We start from the raw sequence: 13,914 nt of genomic DNA on the forward strand, positions 1-13,914 counted from the left end.
TTCTTCTCTGATCCTTTTGTCAAGCTCTGACCTTGCCTACCCATGTAATAGAGACTCCAGGAAGGTTGTCTGGCCCCATTTTAATGAAAGATGATGTCTAGTGTCTACCCCATGTGAAACACAGCTGCCTGGCATAATGCTGTGCCTCCTGGCTCCCAGCTCGGCAGTTTTCCAGCCCATGGGAGGCTCATGGATTCTTTTCTAGCCTACTAAGCTTTTATATACTATTTTACAAGGGAGGGGCCACATTATACTCTTAATGCTAACTTTATCATACCTTTCTGGCCAAACAACTTAAGCCAATCTCCTTAAACTTTCTATCAATTACTATAACTTCCTAAAACTATTTAAATCAAATTAGCAATTCTGTAAAATCATTAATTTATCTAAACAATATTATTTTATGTAAGTTCATCTTCATGATTATCTGCAGGAAAAGTGCACAATAGAGTGAGCTATCAGCCAGGAGGTAATTACACCAGGCTATAGGCAGTGAGGGTCTCTCCATGCCCAATTTCAGCATGCCAGATATATGAGGAATATATCAACGACAAATATGAGAAGGCACATCAATAGCCAAAAGCAATCCTGGGATGAAGCCCCTGGGGCTGTGCCTCTCCAAGGTACACCCATCTCAGCTGCGCATATGGTGGGCTATCTCCAGGAAGCTCACTTGCCCACTGCAGCTCCTCTTGTATGAAGCCTGCTGTTGGAATTTTCTTCAAATCTTGTAAGATCCTTGAGCAGCTAAGGAACTCTGATTCATGAAAAAAAAATCACATCACATGCGCTGAACAACTTTCATGGGAGAAATGGCAAGATCTTCTTCAGACTGAGTAAAGGGTAGAGACAGATAAAGGCTACGTGTGTGTTAGGTGGTACGAGTTATCCACAGGTGACCTTAGGAGGCGAAACAAACGTGCATGCCTGCCTATAATAGGAACAACCAAGGATGCTTCCTGATGTCTCAACTTTGCACAAGGCAGACGTTTGCACCATGTAATGGTTCGGGAGAGGCCAGAGTGGAAAACGGTTTTGCCAAGGAAAAGAGAAAAGTCAAGGCCACTGCTGAGTCTGAAGTCACGATGGAGTAGCTTTCCAGTATAAACGTGGGTCTAATTGCGTGGGAAATCACAGCATTGTTAGTAGACATGTCAGTGCGGGCAACAAAAAGGCAGATAAGTTCAGGGAAAATGATGAAATTGACCAAGAAGAAGACAAGAAAAAGGGCCCCAAACTGAATCTAGTTGACACTGACCACCAAGCTATTAGAAGAGAATTAGTACTGAAACAAAATAAGAGTTTAGTTGCTGGTTTCTGCTACAATGAGTTGGTACCAACAGGCTGGTTGGTTGGTGAATAGTGGGAGAGGGGGTGTTAAGAGCTAAGAGGATAACTGTTATGGCTTGTGAGGGAGAGGACAGACTAGTGCCCACAAAGCTTCTTGCTTTTGTTGTCTTCTTCAACAGGCTGGAGGATCTCGGCCTGAAGCAGTTTACTGTGGCTGAACTGTTCACACGCATTTTCATCCCCACCTCCTTTCTGCTGGTCTGCATCCTGCACCTCCACTACTTCCATGATCGGTTCCTGGAACTTACAGACCTCAAGTCCATCCCCAGCAAAGAAGACAACACCATCTACAGGTGAGCAAGCGGGAGAAGCCTCTCCTGTATCCAGGAAGTCAGCCTTGGAATGGGCTTCAGCTGGAAGCCAAAGCCAGCACGCTAACTTGGACTTTTAATCTTGACCGTGACCTTCTTACTGATGGTGTGTGTGTGTGTGTGTGTGTGTGTGTGTGTGTGTGTGTGTGTGTGTCCAATGTAGCAGAGCCATGGGACTTCCCAGCATGCTTACTGGTTGCCATGTAAACTTGCCCCCATGTAGGTAGGGCAGACAACCCAAACTCTCCTATGTCACTTCTGCTTCCTTTCCTGATAATCAGTGCTTGAAGATGAGTGGTTGTTAGAACTGAAGGAATTCCATAGACAAATTGTAGGAGGGAAAATTACCCTCAGTGACGCTTGTCAATTACTAGAAATTATCACGACTTGATCATTTTTGATACTACTAGATACCTATTGCTAAAACTATTTGCTATTGAATTCTAACAATATGCATGCTGAGTTTAACTATAAATACTCAACGACCTTTCCAAAGTTATATTCAAAGAACTTGGAAACATATTTTAAGCTTGGCATGGTGACACATGCTTATAATCCCATCACCTGGGAGGCTGACAAAGGAGGATATGTAGCCACAAGCTCAAGGCCAACCTAGACTACAAAGTGAATTAAAAGCAAAACAAACATATAACACACTCACACACACAAAAAGAGAGACAGACAGACAGACAGACAGACAGACAGACAGACAGAGAGCAGAGACAGAGACAGAGAGATAGAGAAACAGAGACAGGGAGGAAGAAGGGAATAGAGAAATCTTTTCTTTCGTAAGGTTTAACTGTTGATCAGTTAGATAACTAAAATTTTATTTTATTTTATTTTATTTTGTTCCCAAAGCCCTCTCTTCCTTTCAATGTGTGCTTTCTTCTCTTTAAAATGTCTTCCTTTTTGTAGAGACTTTCTGTCACTATTATTCTTGTTCCCATGTGTCTAGGTTTTCTAACATATAATCAAATAGGACAAAAGCTCAACAAAGGTTTTACCAAGTTAGTCGCCTGTGCTGGCTTTAGTTTATGTCAAGTTAACAAATACAAGCGAGAGTCATCTGAAAAGAGGGAGCCTCGATTGAGAAAATGCCTTCATAAGATGAGGCTGCAGGCAAGCTTGGAGAGCACTTTCTCTGTCAGTGATTAAAGGTAAATGGCCCTGCCCCTTGTGGGTGGGGCTACCTCTAGGCTGGTTGTTCTAGGTTCCATAAAAAGCAGACTGAGCAAACCATGAGGAGCAATCCAGTAAGTAGCACCCCTCCATGGCTTCTGCATCAGTTCCTGCCTCCAGGTTTCTGCCCTGCTTCATTTCCTGCCCACACTGCTTTTTATGAAGGAGTCTAATACAAAACTGTGAGTGAAATAAACCCTTTCCTCCCAAGTTGCTTTTGGTCAAGGCATTTCATCACAGCAATGAAACCCTAAAACACCAAATGATTCAGACTAAGTGTGTATGTGGAACCTGAGTTAAGCCCAGCATTCCCTCAAAGCACACATGCACTGCCACACCTATTATGCAGGTTCTGGGAAGGGTTACTGCTCAGGACAAGTATCTGCTGCCTTCTTTCTACAGCTATAGCAACACATTTGGTTGTCAATTTGCTAAGAAACAGCAGGTCTAGACCACCCCTTTGAGATCACCGCTCCCTTTGTTTCTGCTTGTGGCTCAGCCCCAAGCATTCTCTTAGTATTGACTTCTGCAAGAAAGGGGAAGAGTTACGTGGGATTTCACCTTCAGGTCTGAGAAACAGTTTTCCAGAACCTTGGAGAAATTAAATAACTCTATTATGAGGTTTTCTGTGAGAGTGCTCTATATAAAAGTTACAAATTTTGAATTTGAGTATTTGGCATATACAACATCTTTTAAGAATTATCTCATATATTTCTCTTACTGATAATTTTCATCTCCCTGTCGCATTATTTTTTCCTGAGTCCTAATCAATGACCACATTAAAATCCAAATGATGAAGGAAGATAAACATCTTCACAGATGGGACTGACTTCCGTGCTTGCTTGACTTCTCTTACCTCTTTGCTTTTGGGTGCTCTATGAAAACTGGTTGCAAATAGAAATTGAGGGACTCATTGTAGTTATTAAGTTGATTTCAGAATTATGGGTTTTATTGGTATATCCCATTGTCCTCTTCCTGTCTTGTACAACTTGGTCTGTGTGTATAAGCATGCACATATTCAGTGTGGGCAAATATCACTTGTATTTGAAGTAGAATTTATTATTAGGTTCTTAGAATTATAGAAAGAAATTATGTCATACATAAGAAAAAAGATTATAATTTCTCAGTAGACAATCTCAAGAAATATCATTTTACTTATTGATAATGTATAAAAGAACAATAATACAAGTTATGTAATAATTTTCTATGATTTTTAATTACTTTGATATCATTAAAAGTTATCTTTGATTCATGTTAGAAAATACTTTTTAAGCTTAAGTTTTAAAGACTCTAAAGAAAATATATTGATTATGGTTTATTTAGAATTCCTTTAAAATCTGAAAAAGGAGCAAAAGTTAATCTTCAGATTCTAATTTTCTTTGATAATGTGTAGCTTCAAAATCAAGTATCCTTACTTTTTAATGAAGTATGGGATGGGAGGGCGGAGGCAGAAAGGTCAAGGGATCTTTGAGCATTTTCCTGTATATGTCTAACTTCATTTTGCTCCTGAATCTTGCTGTCTGGACTCTTCCTCAAGACACAGTCTGTGTGGATGATCCACCTGTCTAAAGCTTAAGAGACAGTCTACTCCTCCATTACCTCTGTCTAACAGTCTCCTCTTTCTCTCCCACCTGTCTCCCACTGCATCCTTGGGCTTCCATCCCTCTGCACAGCCATGCCAAAGTCAATGGTCGCGTGTACCTAATAATAAATAGGTGGGTATGCGGACATTTTTTTCTCTCTCCCTTTCGTTTAAAAAAAAAAATGGTTTCTTCATATGCTAAACCCTTTGCCGCTTTGTAAATGAGAAGTGGTGTCCTCAGTGGATGGTGGGCTCAGGTATGCTCAAGGATGTGTATTGAAAACCAAGCCATTTGGTGGTGAGACCAAATGGTGCTGCGTGGTGGCTGTGGAGGTGCTCCAGGGTCTTCAGCTGGTGCTCAGCATTTGGATTTGGTTTCAGCTTGTAAGTTCCTGTGATTTTATTCTTGGGTAGCATTTGTTCAAGGCTTGCCTGAGCATTTGTCGCCTCACTGATCTTATAACACAGAGCTCAGCTCAAGAACTGCCTCCTCCATACAGGTCCATCAATGCGACATCCTGCTGACACTGGTCTGCTCTTCCTCTGGATTCCTGCCGCATCTTCTCAGGCTGCTTTCCTGACACTTTCCTTCCAGAGCCTTGCTTGTCTTACCTTGCTAAAGCCATATGCTCCTTGGGTCTGGATGCCCTGTGCCATACACAGGAGACTTCCTGTCACTGAACCCTCGGCCTTACTCACTAGTTGATGTTTGGGAGATGCTTCCTGAATGAGAGGAAAATGGCCACACCCCCAATAAAAACCCAAAACATCAATCTCCAAATAGAATTCTACTAGAAAGATCATAATATTAAAGACGGCTCTTTTACATTCCGAGATTTCACAATGTGTCCTTATACCACAGGAAATACAAATATATGGTCAGTAGCTAGCTAGCTGTCACCTGACTGGGGAGCAAAAAAAAGCAATAAGCATAAGCATTGTGCTGGAGCTGTGTGTAACCTGCTGGAGGCTAGAGTGAGCGAAAATCCCAGCTCAGGTTTTTAGCTGCTGGGTAGAGAAGTAGGACAATCTCTAGTTGGAGATCTTCACCAACTAGTTATAGCCCCTGTGTCCAAAAAAAGAAGAGCTGTCTGCTTGCTGTTCCTCATAAAGCATTTTATTGTACCATTCATTTTATTAGGAGATGCTCTACAAAGATTCAGATTCACCCCAAATAACTAAAACCCCCAGATATCTCAGCGTTACCATTACCTTTTCTTTTCCCCAGTGAAATCTCTCACTCAGGGAGAGAGCTCAGAGAAAAGCTACTATACCCCGCCCCAAGGAAACATTAATCAAATGTGCCTGAGTCTTACTACAAAACACTAGTTTCAGAATGTTACCTTTAAAGTGGGTCCAAATTTAGTAGGACCGCCTGCTCACTTAGAATAGCAGAGTAAGCACCTTATTGCATAATTTATTTAAGCCCAATGTTGTTTTATTAGGAGAAAAATGCACTGAGGAAAGCGAGTTTCTGAATTTGCAAAAAGAGATATATCTACATAAGGGCTGGTAGACATTACCTTCCACAAAGTATGCGGTAAAAGAAGGTAGCATAGGCTGGGTCACTTGGGGAAAAGTTGAATAATATGATGAAGTTGTGGGAAATTTTCCAGTTATAAAGTTGGCTGTTTTCTCAGCAATGAGCCCACTCTTCCCATGGTGTATAAGCAGAGTCACGTGCAGCCTCACTTGGATTCTATTCGGAGAAGTGAGTACCATACATATGAGGTGTGACACTAAGTTCACAGATCGGCTGCTCCTATGAGAATCCGATCATCCGGAAGTGCTATGAGCTCTAGGAAACATGCCGGCTACCTCTAATACTGCGAGCGCTACCCATCCGCAGCTCACCTCCTTTCCTAACTTCCGACATTCCTTATCCCGGAGAAAGGGACCAGTGCAACGAGTATTTCACGCATGCCCAATTAAGATAATTCTAATTCATAGAATTTCGACTAAGGGATTTTACCATAGCAGATTTCCAATTTTTCCTTAATGGAAATTAGCTCAATACACAGCTTTTCAAAGTCAGGTCCTAGCCCTAAATTAAACCTCCTTGGCTCTCAAGTCACATCATTTGTTTCATTGAAGAAAGTGTTTCCGGTGCACAGATTGCCCTCGCTAACATCCACTGAATTTTGGTGTGAACATGCACAAAGCTGAGGAGTAAATAAGATGGCTGCCTGCCAGAGCATTCCCCAGAGCACACACTTAGGATGAAGTGATGTGCAGGTCAAACAGGGTATGCACTGAGCCTATAAAGGGAAGAATTAGATGACTAAACAAAGGGACATTGCCCTCTGCTTCATTAGTGTGTAAAGAGTATCACCTTTTTCTTTTTTTAATTATAAAATTAACAGAGAGAAGCCCAGAGCCTAGAGTGTGAATCTCACCCATCCCCCCACACCCACACACATACACACTTACGCACACATGTGTGCGCACGTGCACACACACACACGCACACAGGTGGTAAATGGACAGCAAGGACACAAGGACAGCTGAAAAAATGTAAAGAGGTGAAAATGAACTTCTTGCAGAAACAGACATATGAAATAGTTTGATGTCAGGAAGCAGAAGGAAGATTCTCTTAACTCATCCCACATCTATCTGGTGATCCAGCTAAAAGTCCTCTTTCTGGACATTAAATACTCTATGTGGTTGGTAAAGAACGACAAACATGAGCTCTGCACCCTGAGGTTTCAGGACTCTCTCCCTGGAGAGAACTTTGCTGACATCAGCTTTTCTGCACACCAGTCCAGCTGCTGTGTGTAGCGGATGATAGTCCATTCAGCCCTGAGCCCTGTATTTGCAGTGCAAGAGCTACACACAGAATAGTGAGCGAGCGTAAAGGACAGATTTCCTAAAGAGACACCAGCTGTTTTCTTTGAGAGTGATTTTCTTAAATATACAAATGGTCAGGCAGCAGAACCATCAACTTTAGCATAGATTCCTTGTCTGTCACTGAGTGGACGCCCTGCAAGAGCACATTTGGAGCCCTGCTTTTTCACTAAAATGAACTTAGGATGCAGTTGACCACACCCAAGCATGAAAATCTCTCTTTAGATGATGGTTCTTTGCCTTAAAAATTTTCTGGGTAACTATTCCTCATGTGAATCATTCACAGAAACTTCCCTGATTTTCAAAATATCCTTTGGAGTAGGCCCAGTTGTTCCTACCCTACAGAACAGCAGACTGAGGGTAAGGAGGCAGACCCAGTGTTGCCAAGCCGTGTAGGTAGAAACTCTTCCTTGTGGCGATTCTACTCCAAGCTTTTTGCTTCCTACATCTGTGGCTTTTGGCATTCTTATTGATTTTATTCTCAAAATCTGGTATGATAAAGACAAAAAAAAATGAGAGAGGTGAAAAAGATTACACAGCTTTTTAAAATGACTTGCTCCAACCAATCAGGCACTTAAAATATTTATTGTGCATATTTCATGTACACACATTTTTCTAAATGTATAATGAAAGACAACAATCGATGAAATTCTCAGAGGGTTGTCAAGCTCCCTTTTTCCTTTTGTGTCAGCCATCACATGCCTGCTGTAACACTGTCCTGGGGGATACCAGGATGCCCTATGCCCACTCCATCCTTCTTCATGGATTAAATCAGAGTGCAGTAAACGTGGAGGAGCCCAGGTCTCTTCTGCTTTCAGATTCATTTGGCCTGGAGATTTTGTAAAGAATCATCTAGAAGTCAGTGTAGAACTACTTCCAAACGCTTCATTCCCTGTATCTTCTTCCACACTGTTGATTTAACTAGTGTCCTCAGCCTGCCCTAGCTATGGTTCAGCAGATTTGGGCGTCTTTGCTGAGGACATTTTGCGTGGTTGTCCTAGTAGTGGCTTTAGAAATAGCCTTGTGACTGGGAGTTTCATTCTATAATTAACAGGGAGTATTAGAAAGTTGTCTTTCCAGTTCAAAGTTTATGCTCTCTTTAAAATGTAATCCAAGATCGCAATTGTATAGCCTAGATGGCCAGAGTCTTTGTCCTGATGGCAGATGTCCTCCTGCTGATAAAGTGCAGGCCTGCAACAGTTCCAGAGTAAGTGGATACTGGTGACTGTTGACACCAGCCTGTTACTTCTCCCAAACATATCTCATACAGATGTCATATATGTGTCATACCCTGACAAATCTGGGTAGGTAGGTATTATCCCTGATGTGAACATACAGCATTGTTGTAGAAAAAAAGTGTTTCTTTCATTTTTAAAATTATTCAACTCCCAGAAATAGAAGAGGTGGGTTAACTTGCTTAAGGCAAGAAAGCATGATTTCAGAGTAACCCATCCACAGCTACATCCCTAGGCTGAACTCTGCTTAGATACTCCTTATATATTAAATTATCAATTTGCTCCTGGCATATTGTAATCTACCTGACTGGCCCCTATCTTAGAGAATGTTTTTTTTAATGATACTATCTAAAAGCCCAAGGGCAATGTGGACTCAATATAGCATCTTCAAACCACAGGTGTGTCTTCAAGTATCATATTAATGACGATGGCTCAGACTTTGTCCAAAGAAACCTACTTATTTGACAAAAACTTAACAAAGTTTAAGAAAACTAAATACTTTCCTGAGATTCCACACTCCTGCTTGTAGGGTGGTATTATCTATTCTGTTATAACCAGGTGGAAATGTGTGGAATAATTCCATTATTACATACCCTGGGTGTAATAATTCCATTATTACAGATGGAAAAGATGAGTAGCATTTCCACAATACATGTTCATAAAGTACACTGTATTATCTAAAGTGTCTCTAATAACATTAACTTGAATAGGGATAAAGAGCGTTTCGTTGGTTGAGACCAATTATGAAGTTAGGCATATGGCACTTGCCCACAGTCCCATTCACTAAGAGGCTAAAGGATGGTTGCTAGGCCTGAGAGTTTTGAGGGTGTCCTGAGCAACATAATACCCTGTCTCAAAAATGGAGTGTTGGAAAAGGCCTCACTTGTGTTGCCTGCTGTGAAGTAAACTGTGGAACCCCAGCTGCTGTGAGGCGAGTAAATGCCCCAACCCCACCCCTGCATTCTTGCTCTGGCTCTGGCTCTGGCTCCTACCAGATCTCCCAAAGCTTCCAGTCCACAGTTCACATCAGTGGTCCACAGACTGGATGTGATAAAGATGCCTAAACCTGAAAGTGTGTGCCTCTCCTTGCGTATGCTTTAGAAGCTGGTAGCATGAAATTAGCCAATGCCAAGGCTTACTGAGAGCTTATTTAAGGATTTGAAAAGACTCAGGTTACCCTTGAATGACGTGGTGGTCCTTGCAAGATGGTTCGAAGCCTTACTTAAAGAGCATGGTGCAGTTTGACTCTATCTCCTCTCCTTTACAACCCAATCATCACGTCCACTCAGACCGGTTGCTGAGCCTAGGCTTGCAGTGAAAGCACACTACTGGTGCCATCCTGGAATGCACTTGGCATTAGGTCGTCAATGCACCCGGCATAACCCCGATGGGATAGTGGATTATATAGAGCATGACTTGTGATCTCTGACATCCTTATAACGCCTCTGTTCTCATCTCCTTTTTTTCCCTTTCTATTTCAATTACTTTGAGCAGCATCAAGAAAAAATTACCAATCCACCAGAATGAGTAAGTCCCCCATGTGAAGCCATGAAATGCTCGCTCTACATGACGCCATTCCATGCTTCTACATCCTAAACTCTTGACCATTTTCTCCTCCAGGAAAAAATGTCAAGTTTAGGTGTCAATAGCTCTCATTCCTGACCAATCACTAGAACCTGAATAAGCAAAGCTAACAAAGTTGAGTTGACAGTATGTTTTTAGAAAGAGCTTTAAAGAAACAAACTGACAGAACTCGGTGAGATGCTAACACCCACGGCTCGAGGTCCTTGTACACGTACTGATTTGCTTCAGTTTGGCCTCCATTACTTGCCCCTCGATTGCACCCATCTGGCACCCCTTCCTCTTCTCAGCCAGCTTCTCTCTGCTTACAGGTTAGCCCACCCTGAAGGAAGCCTCCCAGACCTAGCCATCATGAATATGACCACCAGCCTCGATAAGCCTGAGGTGCAGAAGTTGGCAGAGCCTGGGGAGGAGAGTCCAGAAGAATGTGCTAAGAAGGCAGAGAAGGGTGAGCCGGGGAAAGACAGTGATGAGTCTGAGGAGGAAGAAGATGAGGAAGAAGAATCCGAGGAGGAAGAAACCTCAGGTAATCAGAGTCTTTCATCAGATGCCCTATGGGCACAAAGGACAGAGTGACTTGCTCCAAAGGACCTATCTGTGACTCTAATAAAAGTTGCAGAATGGTTTTGGTTGCCATAGTGATAGTATTTCTATTTCAATTATTCCAATTGGTTCTTTTTTCATCTAGCTGAAAGGGAAGAGAGCAGATGGTTGGCTAACAATCCCCGATGATAGGCAGAGTGACCAGGAGGAGACCCAGAGGGGTGTGTTCTATCCTCTGCTGTGCGGGAACCTCTCACAGGACCTGTCCTACTATAAGCAAAAACAAGATGCTGCACAGAGCACTGACAATTCCTCATGTCACCTTCAGAGACTCGTACTTGTAAAAGGCATTCTGAGGCTTGTCAAGGAGAGCAATAATTACAAATACATTGCTAGTTCTAGTCCAAAGCTTTAGACTATGAAACCTAGAGGAGGCTCTGTGCAATTGCATGCTGGTCCTTTCAGGCTAGTGCCCTGCAGGGTTTTGGATAGCACTAACTTAAGAGTTCTCCCTTCATCATTCTATCCTGAAAGTTACAAGGTATTCTCTATTAATAACACAAAAAGTGGTCATGTTCCTGGCTGTATTTAGGGCTTTTTTTTCAGCTTTCTTTCTAGACCTGTAATGACCAGGAATGAGGGGAATGGGGTTATTGATGTTATCTGACAGAGGATGCTAAAAGATGCTGTAATGCTCAGAAAGGGCAAGAGTGTAGCCTCTGGGTCACAGTGGGAAATACTGTACATGTCTTAGCTGGGTCTCTGCTCTTCAAAAGCAGAAAACCAAAAATGCTGTGGAGAAAAATTACTCTTAAAGGCCTGCTGCAAGGCCTCATTCCCTTTCCTAACTCATCTCAGAAGGTCCAAGACAAGAACTATATGCATTTTGTACATCTAAACTGTGGTCCTGCAGTGTGTGTGTGTGTGTGTGTGTGTGTGTGTGTGTGTGTGTGTGTGTAGAGACAAGTCTGCCAGGCAAGTAGTTAGTGCTGGAATTTCATTATACTACTTTAAAGAGGACTTTGGCCCTTACTAAAGGTCTCATCAAAAATCTCTCCACACCATCATTGCTATGTTGTACAAACCTCTAAATTGTTTCTCTCTATTGACTGTCACCTGAGTCACTCTGTAATAAGTATTTTTTCAGTGTAACTAAAACCTTATTGAGTGTTCAGAGCCAAGGACAGTCACATTAAAACTACCTCTTACAGGTGGGCACAACCCAGAACTGAAGCATGAAAAGCAGTCTTGTGTGACTTCCAGTGGGGTTGGCCAGGTCAGGGCTAGACTGAAGTCAGATCCTGAGGTAGAAAAATACAATGGCTGATTTGATTAAGACGATTGGGATGAAGTTGAACACACTTTAGGAAACCATGCTAATTCTTAGGAGAAACAAGTTGTCTGCCCACAGCAGACCTGCAGGGTGTGCCTGTCAAAGGAAATGGAAGAACCTTATCTATTCATATGTCACTGGTAGAAGCAGTGTGTGAGTGAAAAAGATGTCATTTATAGAGAGCTCAGGTGATTTAACACATTAAGTCTTAAAAAGTAAGTCAACCTAAGACAGAAATGTATTACTTTTGATAATGCTTATTCCACGATGGGTAAGGAAGGCATTCTTGTCAGAACAACCTAAGACAGGCCCAGTCTTGTTTATGAAATACAAAAGAGGAAATGTAGAGAGCTTTGGAGGCTGCTTGGTAAAAATCTGACATTGGCTGAAGACAAGGAAATGGGCTTCAGGCAGGAATCTGACATTAGTCTAGAACAAAGAAGTAATTTCAGGCAAGAATATAAATCTCAGGCTAGAACAAAGAAGAAGGCTTCAGGCATGAAAATGACTTTGGACTAGGACAGGGAAGTAGGCTCAGATATTTTGGTCACCCTGATAAGCCCTTTGTTTATTGCCTTTGTTTATTGCCTTGCTTGTTCTTTGATTATTTGTGTTTATTGTCTTGCTTGTTCCTTGACTATTTGCATCTATTGTATCGATAGTTCCTCAACATAGAAGTGACCTTAATACTTGTATGTAATTAAAATGGTATAAAAGCATATTGGGAAAATACAAAAAATAAAAAATAATAAAAAATAAAAAAAAGTAAGTCAAGACAGAACTCTTTGTGCTGGTTTAATTAAAAGGCACATGGAGTGACATTGTCCCTTGTGTTTGAACTTACATCCACAATCAGCAGCATGGCATGGGGATCTTGGGTACTTCCTCTCCAGGTTTATAGAACTCATGCCCTGACTCTTGGGTACCTTCTCATTCCATCTTGAAAGGTACAAGAATGTTCCCATTAGTAACACCAAAAATAGTCATGCTTCTCATTGTATTTACTGCTTTGCAGACCTCAGGAACAAGTGGCACCTGGTGATTGACCGGCTCACTGTGCTCTTTCTAAAATTCCTGGAGTATTTCCACAAGTTGCAGGTGTTTATGTGGTGGATCTTGGAGCTGCACATCATCAAAATTGTTTCGTCGTACATTATCTGGGTGACTGTGAAAGAGGCAAGTGTGCTTTTGCTGTACTATCAGGCTGAACTGAATGTGGCAAGTCCTCATTTTCTTTGCTTATGTGTCCACTCATAGTAAAGTGCCCCTTACATTCAGAGATCAAGGCATATACGAGTGCATAAGCTTTACTGTACAGAAGACCCAAGGCTGGTGGAACCAAGAAAGGGAACATCAGCAGAAGAGAAAGCTCCATGGCTTAGTTTCCAGTTGGCTTGGTCATATAGCATAGGATGCTTTCTGGACTATGTGGAGTGGGCTCTCTTCCTCCACTATATGGGCATCTATCTCCCAAAGCTCCCTTTGAGGAAAAGAGTACAATTCCAGTTTGTGTTGCCGAGGAGTATACTCTGGTTCCAAAACATAGTTAAATCTTTGCTAGAGTTCATCTTGCTTGCTATCTTAATAAGATATGAAGTTGATGGTACACTTGATTTATACTTCTTTTTTGTGTCTTGACACTTTGAAAAAAAGTGTTATCATTCTATCAAGAGTTCCTCCATGTTTACTGTGGAGAAACAAACTTTTTTTTCAATTTATTTATCAAATAGTTTTTGCAGACATCTACACTTGACCAAGTCAGCCAAGGACCAGTCATTTTCACAGACCTCTAACTTTCCTGGATGGCTTTTTAACTGGTTACAATTCAGAATCTTCACCCTGAGTTTTAGGTCCAGAACTTACTGCCTACAATGTTTTAGGAGTTCAGCCATGACACACCAACCAAGCTGCTAGGCACATAAAACAAATGGAAGATACTCTTTGTCCAGAAAACAT

General features: G+C 41.8%; 1 protein-coding gene across 4 annotated transcripts in view; it reads left to right on the forward strand.

Annotated features, from left to right (window-relative positions):
* The window catches only part of Piezo2 (piezo type mechanosensitive ion channel component 2), a 368,801-nt gene that overhangs the window by 277,814 nt on the left and 77,073 nt on the right, over positions 1 to 13,914 (forward strand). For all 4 annotated transcript variants that reach the window (XR_013103651.1, XM_076912558.1, XM_076912560.1 and 1 more), the window contains 3 exons: positions 1,470 to 1,643; positions 10,394 to 10,608; positions 12,974 to 13,134. Coding sequence is in view for 3 of the 4 variants with exons in the window: in XM_076912558.1 (XP_076768673.1) it covers positions 1,470 to 1,643; positions 10,394 to 10,608; positions 12,974 to 13,134 (550 nt within the window). In the remaining variant the exon portion in view is untranslated. The remainder of the gene's footprint in view (positions 1 to 1,469; positions 1,644 to 10,393; positions 10,609 to 12,973; positions 13,135 to 13,914) is intronic.

Source organism: Arvicanthis niloticus, chromosome 14, assembly GCF_011762505.2.
Source record: "Arvicanthis niloticus isolate mArvNil1 chromosome 14, mArvNil1.pat.X, whole genome shotgun sequence".
Classification (NCBI taxonomy): domain Eukaryota; kingdom Metazoa; phylum Chordata; class Mammalia; order Rodentia; family Muridae; genus Arvicanthis; species Arvicanthis niloticus.